The sequence below is a fragment of the Penaeus japonicus genome, unplaced genomic scaffold, assembly GCF_977035675.1.
Source record: "Penaeus japonicus unplaced genomic scaffold, GWHDUDI00000001_assembly GWHDUDI00000039, whole genome shotgun sequence".
Lineage (NCBI taxonomy): Eukaryota > Metazoa > Arthropoda > Malacostraca > Decapoda > Penaeidae > Penaeus > Penaeus japonicus.
In genome coordinates, this window is record NW_028234441.1 from 22,410,183 (window position 1) to 22,422,682 (window position 12,500).

A 12,500-nucleotide genomic window follows, 5' to 3' on the forward strand; every position below is an offset into this window, starting at 1 on the left:
TACAACAACTACCACCACTACTACTACAACAACTACCACTACTACAACTACTACTACTACTGCTAATTATTACTATTGCTATTATCATCATCATTACTAACAATATAATCTATATTATCCTTATCATTCATTGCTACCATTATCATGCAACTGGATTAAGAACAGGACACATAGGAAGCTTGAAACCGATAAACAGGTTGATTTTTTAAAATTTTTAATTAGGTGCAGTAATTTTTCTGGATGAAAAAGATATGGGATATTCATTAAGCACGAGAGAGGCATTGGTATATATATATTTATTTTTTATTTTTTCATTATTATTTTTTTTTTATAAGAAAAAGAAGGAAATTTGGTGATGCATGTCGAGAGGAGGAAAATTATATAGATTAGAAATACGTGGATATATATATATTTTTTTATCTCTCTTTTTTTTTTTCTCTCTCTCTCTCTCACTCACTCACTCTCTTTTTCACTCTCTCTCTCTCTCTCTCTCTCTCTCTCTCTCTCTCTCTCTCTCTCTCTCTCTCTCTCTCTCTCTCTCTCTCTCTCTCTCTCTCTGGTTTTCTCTTTCCCTCGTACTCTTTCTCTTTTACTCATTCACCCTTTCTCATCCTTTCTCTCTCCCCTTTTCTCACCCTTCCTTCCTCCCTCTCTCTTATCTCTTGCCTCACACTCCGTTTCTCATCATCTGTTCAAAAATTCTATTTAGTCTCTATCGGATATTGAAGTTGTGTCATGTTAGTAAGTAATAACAATTGATACAAGTAATGATAACAAGAAGAAACTATCTTTTTCAAGCGGTAGTTAGTGTCAAAAGAGGTACTTTCGGCAGTTCAAAATGGCGCCGACGCATCAAATGAGAATCTTGTTTATTTTACTAGTAATAGTTGTTTACTTATATTACATTATACGATTTTCGAGGTAGAGATCGAGATAGAGATAGAAACAGAGGCAGAGACAGAGATAGAAACAGAGACAGAGACAGAGACAGAGACAGAGACAGAGACAGAGCCAGAGACAGAGATAAGGAACGAAAGAACAAGAGAACGAGAACGAGAACGAAAGAAAGCGATAGCAACAGCAATAAAAAACAACAACGACAACAACAAGAAGACAACAGCATTGGCACAGGAAGCGTCTATGTGGAAGCATGTGGTCACCATGTTTGCTCATGTTGATTAATATTTAATTAACATCATGTCTTGATTATTTATGTAATTATTCATTCGTTATTTTCATGCGCACTCACGACTACACACGCATCCGCTCTATGATAACTGTTTATATTCATTTATTTTCATGTTGAATAACATTGTATAATTTAGTCGACCAGCTTCTTTCTGTGTAGGTCTTTGGGTGGAATATTAGGGAGGAAAGAGGGAGGAGAAGGGGGGAGGGAGGGAGGAAAGTGGGAGGAAAGTGGGAGGAAAGAGGGAGGAAGAGGGAGGGAGAGAGGGAGGAGGAGGGAGGAGGAGGGAGGGAGAGAGGGAGGAGGAGGGAGGAGTGAGGAGGAGAAAGGGAGAAGGAGGAAGAGAGGAAGAGGAAGGGAGAAGAGGTTAGGAGGAGGAAGGGAGGAGGAGGAAGGGAGTAGGAGGAAGAGAGGAGGAGGAAGGTAGAGGAGGTTAGGAGGAGGTAGGAGGAGGAAGGAGGAGGAAGGAGGAGAAAGAGGTAGGAGGAAGGAGGAGAAAGAGGTAGGAGGAGAAAGAGGTAGGAGGAGGAAGGGAGAAGGAAGGGAGAAGGAGGAAGGAGGAACAAGAAGGAAGGAGGAAGGAGGAGGAAGAGGAAGAGGAAGAGGAAGAGGAAGAGGAAGAGGAAGAGGAGGAAGAGGAAGTGGAGGAGTAGGAGGAGGAGGAGGAAGAGGAGGAGGAGGAGGAGTAGGAGGAGGAGGTAGGAGGTAGGAGGTAGGAGGTAGGAGGTAGGAGGTAGGAGGTGGAGGTAAGAGGTGATAGGAGGAGGAGGAAGAAGAAAAAGAAGAAGAAGAAGAAGAAGAAGAAGAAGAAGAAGAAGAAGAAGAAGAAGAAGAAGAAGAAGAAGAAGAAGAAGAAGAAGAAAAAAGGAAGAAAAAGAAAAAGAAGAGATGGAGATGAAGACAAAAAAAGTAAATAAAGAAAAGAAAAGAAAGAACAACACCAAAGAACAATAAGACCCAAAATACAAAAAACAGCCAGAGAAAACGACAAGGACCGTTTCCTCGCTCAGGGTCTGGAAAGCGCCGTGGCATTCAGTCCCCCAAAGACGCGTTTTGTTATTAATTTGGGATTTTGAATTTATGAACGGTGTCACTGATATAATCTATTTTATGTATATATATATGTATATGTATATGTATATATATATGTATGTATGTATGTATATATATGTATATGTATATGTATATGTATATATATATGTATACACACACACACACACACACACACATATATATATATGTTATATTTATGTATATATGTATGTATGTATGTATATTTATGTATATGTATATGTATATGTATATGTGTATATATATGTATATGTATATGTATATGTATATGTATATATATATGTATGTATATATATATGTATATGTATATATGGATGAATGGGTTTGACTCATTCGCCATATTAGTCATTGAGTGACATTTTATGTGACATTTTACGAAGAACTTTACGAAATGAAGTAACTACTTTGATATTTTGATCATCATTATTATTGATACTATCTTTTTTATTATCAATATGATTATTCATTATTATTACCATTATTATCATTATTATTATTGTTATTAATATTAATAACCCTATTTTAATCATGTTAATTATCATTATTATTATTATCACTATTACCACCACCACAATCATCCTAATCATTGTCATTATAACCATCACTCCTACTACAACCATCATTATCACAATCATCATTACCATCATCACCAGAATAGTAATTATCTTTGCAACTTCATTAACCCCCAAAACAACACTAAAAGGATGCATTTCATTAAGCTTCGTTGCTTTGGAATCTGTGACGTACCACATCCGCTGTCGCTGTGTTATTGAACGCGAGGTTGTGGTTGAACATTTATAGGGTTTTGTGTATGATGAATATGTGTGTTAGGGGTGGGGTGGGGTGGGATGGGGTGGGTAGGGGGGGATTTTGGAGGGGGAGGGGGTGTGTCGGTTGGTTAGGGGGGAGAGGGGGGTTGTTTTGGGTAGGGGGGGGTCGTTTGTGTGTGTGTATGTTGGGGGAATGAGTGTGTGTGTGTGTGTTGGGGGAGTGTGTGTGTGTGTTTTAAGGGAGTGTGTATGTGTGTGTGTTGGGTGTGTGTGTGTGTGTTGTGAGAGTGTATGTTTGTGTGTGTGTTTGTGAGTGTTTATGCGTGAGTTCATTTATATGTACACATGTATCTAGATCCATTTACGCCCGTATGTACGTACATCTATACATACATGCATGTGCTCATAAACCAGCCAGCGATGTGTGCTGTCGCCGCCGCAGGATACAGCTGTTCTGGTCGATTGCTTTTACGCGTTGTGGAAAGTGTTAAGGTTTCTGGCATTCGGCTGAGTCGCCGTGGTCTTCCGTTGTCTCGGTGTTGTCCTTTTCCTTTTGTGTCTTTGAGTATTAATTGTGTTTTCTTTTTGTTTTGATTTGTAAGTGGATTTTCTCAAAGGAGAGAGGAGAGGGGAGACAGAGACAGAGACAGAGACGGTGGGTGACTTTGACAGAACGGAGACAGAAACAAAGGCAGAGATAAAGGAAATTTGCAGGAGAGAGAGATAGTTAGATAGATAGATAGTTAGTTAGATAGATAGTTAGTTAGATAGATAGATAGATAGATAGATAGACAGATAGAGAGAGAGAGAGAGAGAGAGAGAGAGAGAGAGAGAGAGAGAGAGAGAGAGAGAGAGAGAGAGAGAGAGAGAGAGAGAGAGAGAGAGAGAGAGAGAGAGAGAGAGACAGACAGACAGACAGACAGAGACAGACTGAGACAGACAGAGACAAAAAGAGGCAGAGAGAAAGACAATGACAGAGAAATCTAATGAAACAGTGAAAGAAACAGAGAAAGAGAAAGCGAAAATAAATAAAGAGAAAGAAACAGACACAACGATACGAAGACAAAAGAAAGGATTAGAGAAAGATACGTCACCTCCACAGGAATCTGATACAAACCGAAATGAAACCAAATAGAGATACATTCGGGTCGGTACAGCGTGAGGACAGGACGAAGGAGGAGGAGGAGGAGGAGGAGGAGGAGGAGGAGGAGGAGGAGGAGGAGGAGGAGGAGAAGAAGAAGAAGAAGAAGAAGAAGAAGAAGAAGAAGAAGAAGAAGAAGAAGAAGAAGAAGAAGAAGAAGGAGGAGGAGGAGGAGGAGAAGGAGAGGGAGAGGGAGAGGGAGAGGGAGAGGGAGAGGGAGAGGGGGAAGGAGAGGGAGAGGGAGAGGGAGAAGAAGGAGAACGAGAGAGATAGTGAGGAGAGAGAGAAGAAGAGATAAGAGGGAGAGGAAAAGATAGAAGGGAAGGAATAGAGAGAGAAAATGAAAGAAAATAATACAGAGTATGTTAAAAGTGCTGAGAACGGACACGAGTAAAAAAAAAGAGAAAGAGAGAGAGAGAGAATTAATTCCAAAACGGAAATGAACTAAACTAACCTAGAACGAGACAGGAAGAAAACAGACCCCAGGAGCGACAAAAAAAAAAAAAAAAAAAGACTTAGACCTCACGAAAAAAAGAAAATCTACGAAAGAAAATAACACAATAAAATCCACCATTAAAAAAACAAAAACAAAAAAATAAACACCCCCCCCCCTAAAACCCGAAAACCGAAAGACTTATAAGCCCCCAAAAAACGTTTTTATTTTCTCCTTCAACATTTCTTTCTTTCACGTAACTACATCCCGTCAGTGACCCATTGAGGCTCCAGTAAACACTAAGGCTCCTAGCTGTCGACTCTCAGAGGAAGCAGTGGCTCGGCTCGTCCCAGGGAGGAAAATTCGTGTGGTTATGCAAGCGCCTATGTGTCCATGAGTGAACGTACTTCGGGTCCCTCTCGGTGGGGTCTCAGGGTGTCGGATACGATGGTGTGGCAACGGAGGGCCTTCGGATGTGGAGGCTGTGTCTTTTGGAAGGGTCGTTGTCTGTCTGTCTGTCTTGTTGTGTGTCTGTTTCTTGGTTTTTGTGTCTTTTGTTGATTTTTTTTTTCTTATCTCTCTCTATCTGTGATGATTTATGGTTCTTATTTTCTTCGTGTTTGTTGATTTCTGTTTGTTTGATTTTCTCTCTGTGTCTTTGGTGATTTCTGTTTTTTATTTTCTTCGTGTTTGCTAATTTCTGCTTTCTTTTTCTGTGCCTTTGCTCATTTCTGGTCCTTATTTTCCGTATCTTTGCTGATTTCTATATATATTTTTTTTCTATGTCTGCTGATTCTGTTTTTTTCCGCCTTTGCTCACATCTGATCCTTTCTTTTTCTTCTGCTACCGATACTATACCACTACCACTACCACCATAACGACCACTATTACAACCACCTCCCGATTTCCTTCCAACGACTTCATCCATACCCAAGTCCTACCACGGAACCATTAACCCTAATGACCCTTTGTCATGTCTACCATAACCCTTTAAGACGATGACTCTTTTTTTATGACCGAGTCACGTCATTTCTTTTATTTTTTTTTTTTACTTGTTCTTAATATTGTTATTGTTATTGTTGTTGTTATTATTGTTTGTGTTATTATTGTTGTTGTTATCATTTTGATGATTTATATTATTTTTTGTTATATTTTTTGTCATTATCGTTATTGGTTGTCACTGTTATTACTATTATTATTATCATCATTGATATAATTTATTATTATTATTATTGTTACTTTTATTATTGCCACTATTATTATCATTATTATCATTATTATTATCATTATTTCTAGTATCATAACTGCTGATGTAAAAGACACTCCTATTAATACCAAAACAATCATCACAAAAACAAAATACAGTTATACAGCAACAACAAGATTTTGATTTAGCAACAAAAGCAACAAAGCAAACAAGTACAACAGAGTAAAAAAAAAAAAATCCGGTTAAACCCCACATAAAAAGAGGGACACACTGATGGCAACACAACACATCCTCTTCGATTTTTTTTCATGGGTAAAATCTCCAAATTTCCAAGTTTTCATGGGGGGGTTGGGGTCGAGTGGGGGTTGGGGGGGTAGGAAGGGGATGGGGGGGGGGTGAGTTGGCGGGGGAAGTTCGGGAGGATGGGAGAGAAAGGGGGTAAAAGGGGGAGGGGAAAGGGGGAGGGGGGTGGAATGGGGAATGTCCCTAAGATTTGATTTTGTAAGTGCATTGGCGAACTCTATGAACCCGGGGAGGAGAGGGAGAGGGAGAGGGAGAAAGAGAAGGTCATGGAGAAGGAGAAGGAGAAGGAGAAGGAGAGGAAGGGAGAAGAAGAAGAAGAAGATGAAGGGAAAAAAGAAGGAAGAAGAAGAAGAAGAAGGAGAAGGAGAAGGAGAAGGAGAAGGAGAAGGAGAAGGAGAAGGAGAAGGAGAAGGAGAAGGAGAAGGAGAAGGAGAAGGAGAGGGAGAAGCAGGAGAGCGAGAGGGATAGTGAGGAGAGGGAGAAAAACAGATAAGAGGGAGAGGAAAAGATAGAAGGGAAGGAATAGAGATAGAAAATGAAAGAAGAAAATATTACAGAGTATGTTAAAAGTGCTGAGAACGGACACGAGTAAAAAAAAAGAGAGAAAATTAATTCCAAAACGGAAATGAACTAAACTAACCTAGAACGAGACAGGAAGAAAACAGACCCCAGGAGCGACAAAAAAAAAAAAAAAAAACTACTTAGACCTCACGAAAAAAAAAAATCCACGAAAGAAAATAACACAATAAAACCCACCATTAAAAAAACAACAACAACAACTAAACACCCCCCCTAAAACCCGCAAACCGAAAGACTTATAAGCCCCCAAAAAACGTTTTTTTATTCTCTCCTTCAAAATTTCTTTCTTTCACGTAACTACATCCCGTCAGTGACCCATTGAGGCTCCAGTAAACACTAAGGCTCCTTACTGTCGACTCTCAGAGGAAGCAGTGGCTCGACTCGTCCCAGGGAGGAAAATTCGTGTGGTTATGCAAGCGCCTCTGTGTCCATGAGTGAACGTACTTCGGGTCCCTCTCGGTGGGGTCTCAGGGTGTCGGATACGATGGTGTGGCAATGGAGGGCCTTCGGATGTGGAGGCTGTGTCTTTTGGAAGGGTTGTCTGTCTGTCTGTCTGTCTTGTTGTTTGTCTGTTTCTTGGTTTTTGTGTCTTTGTTGATTTTTTTTTATCTCTCTCTATCTGGTTCTTATTTTCTTCGTGTTTGCTGATTTCTGTATTTTTTTTCTCTGTGTCTTTGCTGATTTCTGTTTCTTATTTTCTTCGTGTTTGCTGATTTCTGCTTTCTTTTTCTATGTCTTTGCTCATTTCTGGTCCTTATTATCCGTATCTTTGCTGATTTCTATATATATTTTTTCTATGTCTGCTGATTCTGTTTTTTTTCCGCCTTTGCTCACATCTGATCCTTTCTTTTTCTTCTGCTACTGACACTATACCACTACCACCATAACGACCACTATTACAACCACCTCCCGATTTCCTTCCAACGACTTCATCCATACCCAAGTCCTACCACGGAACCATTAACCCTAATGACCCTTTGTCATGTCTACCATAACCCTTTAAGACGATGACTTTTTTGATGACCGAGTCACGTCATTTCTCTTTTACTTTTTTTACTTGTTCTTGCTCTTGTTATTGTTATTATTGTTATTATTGGTCGTGTTATTATTGGTATTGTTTGCATTTTGATTATTGATATTATTTTTTGTTATATTTTTTGCCATTATCATTATTGGTTGTCACTGTTATTACTATTATTATTATCATCATTGATATCATTTGTTATTATTATTATTATTGTTACTTTTATTATTGCTACTATTATTATCATTATTATTATCATTATTTGTAGTATCATATCTGCTGATGTAAATAACACTCCTATTGATACCAAAACAACCATCACAAAAACAAAATACAGTTATACAGCAACAACAAGAATTTGATTTAGCAACAAAAGCAACACAACAAACAAGTACAACAGAGTAAAAAAAATAATAATCCGGTTAAACCCCACATAAAAAGAGGGACACACTGATGGCAACACAACACATCCTCTTCGATTTTTTTTCATGGGTAAAATCTCCAAATTTCCAAGTTTTCATGGGGGGGTTGGGGTCGAGTGGGGGGTTGGGGGGGTAGGAAGGGGATGGGGGGAGGTGAGTTGGCGGGGGAAGTTCGGGAGGATGGGAGAGAAAGGGGGGAAAGGGGGAGGGGGTGAGGGGGTGAGGGGGGGTGGAAAAATGGGGAATGTCCCTAAGATTTGATTTTGTAAGTGCATTGGTGAACTCTGTGAACCCGGGGAGGAGAGGGAGAGGGAGAGGGAGAAAGAGAAGGTCATGCAGATGGGGAGAAGGAGAAGGAGAGGAAGGGAGAAGAAGAAGAAGATGAAGGAAGAAGAAGAAGAAAAAGAAAAAGAAGAAGAAGAAGAAGAAGAAGAAGAAGAAGAAGAAGAAGAAGAAGAAGAAGAAGAAGAAGAAGAAGAAGAAGAAGAGACAAGGAAAAAAACAGAAATAGAGTAAGAGAAAAGGAGAAAAGGGGATACCAAACGAAAAAAAGAAACAAACCAAAAAACACGCCAAAAAAAAAAAAAAAAAAAAAAAGAAAGAACATATCTCAACCATCTGGATCTTACAAATGTCAACCGAACACCCGTCCTTGGCCAAATGGAAGCCCTCTGTTTCACACTTCCCGTCCATCTTGTGGCCGTTCTCAGAAGTCCTCGTTTCACACTGGCCCCTTCGTACCTGAAGACAAAATGTAAACAACGACGCTCTGTGATTCTGTTATTTATCTCTTTATTCTTTTTTTTAGCTTTTATTTTTATCTTTTATTCTAATTATTATTATTATTTTGTTGTTGTTGTTGTTGTTGTTGGGGGGGGGGGTTGTTACGTGTGTTACGTGGTATCTGAGGTTTTATTTACTTTGTTTGTGTTTACTTTATTTGGTTTGAGGGGATGATTTCTATACAGACTTGTGTTATGGTTTACATCTGTGTCGATTGTCTAAAATTATTATCATTATCATCATTATTATCGATATCCTATTGAAATTTTATAATTAATTGTAATTTTTTTTCTTCTCTCCCTCTTTCTACAGCGGGATGTACAGCGGGCGGGGACCCATGTACACTCCTACTGTACAAGATGTACCCACTACACCGACCAATATGTGGCCGCAACAAGGTAAGTGTATGTAAGGAGAGAGGAGGGGGAAGAGAGGGGAAAGGGTGAGGGGGAAGGGGGGAGAGGGGAGAGGGAGAGGGAAGAGGGGAAGAGGGGAAGGGGAAGAGGGGAAGGGGAAGAGGGGAGAGGGGAGGGGGAGAGGGGGAGAGGGGGGGAGGGGAGAGGGAGGGGAAGAGGGGAGGGGAAGAGGGGGAAGAGGTAGAGGGAGAGGGGAGGAGAGAGAGGGGAGAGGGGAGAGAGAGGAGGGGAGAGAGAGAGAGAGAGAGAGAGAGAGAGAGAGAGAGAGAGAGAGAGAGAGAGAGAGAGAGAAAAAAAGAAAAGAAAAGAAAAACAAAAACAAAATAAGAAAAGAAAGAAAGAAAGAAGGCAAAAGAAATAAAAAAGACAGAAAGGAGAAATCAAAATAAAAAGAGAAAGAAAAAGAGAAAGAGAAAAAGAGAAGAAAGGATGTACAGCAGTAAGACATTTGCATATTTTACAAACCTGACCATCCTCCATCCCTTTCCCATGTTCTGTAGGACATGGAAAGTCCAAAATGAAGAAAGGATGTTTAGGACTAGACGTCAGTTTTTGTCCATAGTTGCTTAGCCTCGCGTAGGATGGCGTAAGGATGGCGTAAGGATTTTGGAATGATGGTGATGAGGGGGAAAATCTTCTTGTTTACTATATTATTTGTTGGTTCTTCTTCTTATTATTATTATTATCATTATTATATCATTATCATTATTATTGTCATTATTATTATTATCATTATCATCCTTATTATTGTCATTATCATTATCATTGTCATTCTTATTATCATCATTATCATATGACTCTTAATTAAGGGGAAAAATCATAGTAAAGGAAATTAAAGAGAAAACAAAAATCTAAAAATTCCCCTTCATTAACAGCAAAATAAAAAGTTTTCTCTTCCTTCCGCCCATCCAGTCGATTACGGCGTTCAGGATTTGGGCGGCATCAAGAGCTCACCCTCGACCACGCCCATTAGCTTCACGCCCAGAGTGTACCCGAGCACCCAGGTCACTCAACGACAGGCCTGCCCTCTACCGGCGAATTCCACAATCCCTTCGCTCAATCAGGTGGGTTGGTTGGCGCATTTCGGTGGCTGTGGTGGTTGGTTGTTGTTGGTTTTGGTTGTTGGAATGGTTGTGTTTTTGTGTGTTTTCAGGAGAGAGTGTTTTTTTTATTTTTTTATATATTTAGTTTTTTTTTTTTAGAGAGAGAGATAGAGACAGAGACAGAGATAGAGATAGAGACAGAGACAGAGACAGAGATAAATATAGAGATAGAGACAGAGACAGAGAGACAGAGAAAGGGAAAAGTGGTAAAGACAGAGACAGAGAAAGAGAGACAGAGAGACAGACAGAGAAACGGAAAGAAATAGAGAAAGGGAAAGAAAAGAGGAAAACAAAATGATGATAAGGATAGATAAACCATTTTTTTTTATCCAAACACACATTCCCTCACACCATTTCGAAACGCAGAAGAACAGGAAAGTAAATAATTATATATATTTTTTGAAAATACGTGAAAAAGGAAACGACACACAGACGTATACACACACTTACAATACGTATTGTACGTTAGTGACACGATAAGACTAATTCATATCCTTTGGCATACGTACGATAAGAATAAAAAAAAAGACACAATTTCATCACATTGGGATACGAACGTTAGTATGTCGCGATATTTAGGATAAGAGAAAGGGACAAAAATGGATTAAATCGTAAAATTTGGTGCATTCTGAAGTAGCAAAGAGTGTGTGTTTGCGTAATGGTTTCTGTTATCATGAGATAATGTAATATAAATGGTAGATTATATGTAGTGAACTTTTTGCTTGCGATTAGGATTCAAAAGGATATTTATAACGATGCGGAGTAAAGAGAAGGATTATTCATCGAGTTGGATATATTTGGATTGAAGAAACGCTATTTGGAGGAGGAGGATAAAGAGGAGAATTTGAAAGAGAGGGAGAAAAAGACAGAGACAAACGCAGAGACAGACGCAAAGACAGATAGAGACAGACGCAGAGATAGAGAGACAGAGACAGATAGAGACAGAGAAACAGAGACAGATAGAGACAGAGAAACAGAGATAGATAGAGACAGAGACAGCCAGAGACAGAGAAAAGGAAAAGCGGTAGAGACAGACAGAGAAACAGACAAAGACAGACTAACAAACAAACAGACAGACAGACCTAACCTAACCTAACCTAACCCCTCTTAACAATCCCCCCCAAAAAATAATTCCTTTTCCCATTTTTCTCTTCCCCTTCGACAAAAGCAGTTGCCGAGCGGTAGCATGTCCCTGAGTAGGCCAGCCCTAGGCTACGGTGGCTACGACATGTCGGGCTCGTGGGCTACCGACGCCTACAGCAGTTACGGCTCCCAGCACGTTCGCAGCGCCATCTCTGCGGTCAAAGGTGAGACTAGAGCATTGAGGTGTGGGTGGATGTGGATTAGTACGGAGAGGTGGGGGAGGGATGGGGATGGGGATAGGGGTGGGGGTGGGGATGGGGGTGGGGGTGGGGAGGGAGGGGTGTGGGGATGGGAAGAGGAGGGAAGAGGGATGACAGGGGAAGGGAGGAATAGGGAAGGTGCAAGAAAGGGTAAGGTAGGGGAAGAAGAAATAAAAACTAAGAGGAAGAGAAGAAGAAGAAAAAAAAAACAAGAAGGGAATAGAAGGAAAAGGAGAAAAAAACACAAATCTAAAATAAAAGAAGACACAAAAGAAAGAAAGGGAAAGAAAAAGAAAAGTCCAATAACAAAAAGAAGAACAAGAACGGCGAGAACAGAGAGAGCAGATCCTCCAAGTGCCACAGTGCCAAAAGCGATCTCGAGTGACACTTGAGCTCTGTCTTTGGTAAGGACGCTCACTTGGCACCCCTGTCCAACCTCCAGCGGGGGCTTGAGTATGACACCGGTGGCACTCTCGATGTGAGGTGGCACTCAGGCAGCCGGAAGTGCCAGGGAGAAGGAGCTAGAAGAAGGGAGAGGATTAGGGGAGGGGATGGAGGAGGGGGAGGGAGGGAGGGAGGGAGGGAGGGAGGGAGGGAGGGAGGGAGGGGGGAGGGAGGGAAGGGAGGGGAGGGGAGAGGGGGAGGGGATGGAGGAGAGAGAGAGGGGATGGATGGGGGAGAGGGAGTAGGGGAGGGAGGGGGGGGAGGGATGAAGG

General features: G+C 40.6%; 1 protein-coding gene across 6 annotated transcripts in view; it reads left to right on the forward strand.

Annotated features, from left to right (window-relative positions):
* LOC122248129 (uncharacterized) overlaps positions 1-12,500 on the forward strand; it is a 54,806-nt gene that overhangs the window by 29,750 nt on the left and 12,556 nt on the right. For all 6 annotated transcript variants that reach the window (XM_086533491.1, XM_086533488.1, XM_043007968.2 and 3 more), the window contains 3 exons: positions 9,235-9,320; positions 10,251-10,402; positions 11,613-11,748. In XM_086533491.1, coding sequence (XP_086389617.1) covers positions 9,235-9,320; positions 10,251-10,402; positions 11,613-11,748 — 374 coding nt within the window. The remainder of the gene's footprint in view (positions 1-9,234; positions 9,321-10,250; positions 10,403-11,612; positions 11,749-12,500) is intronic.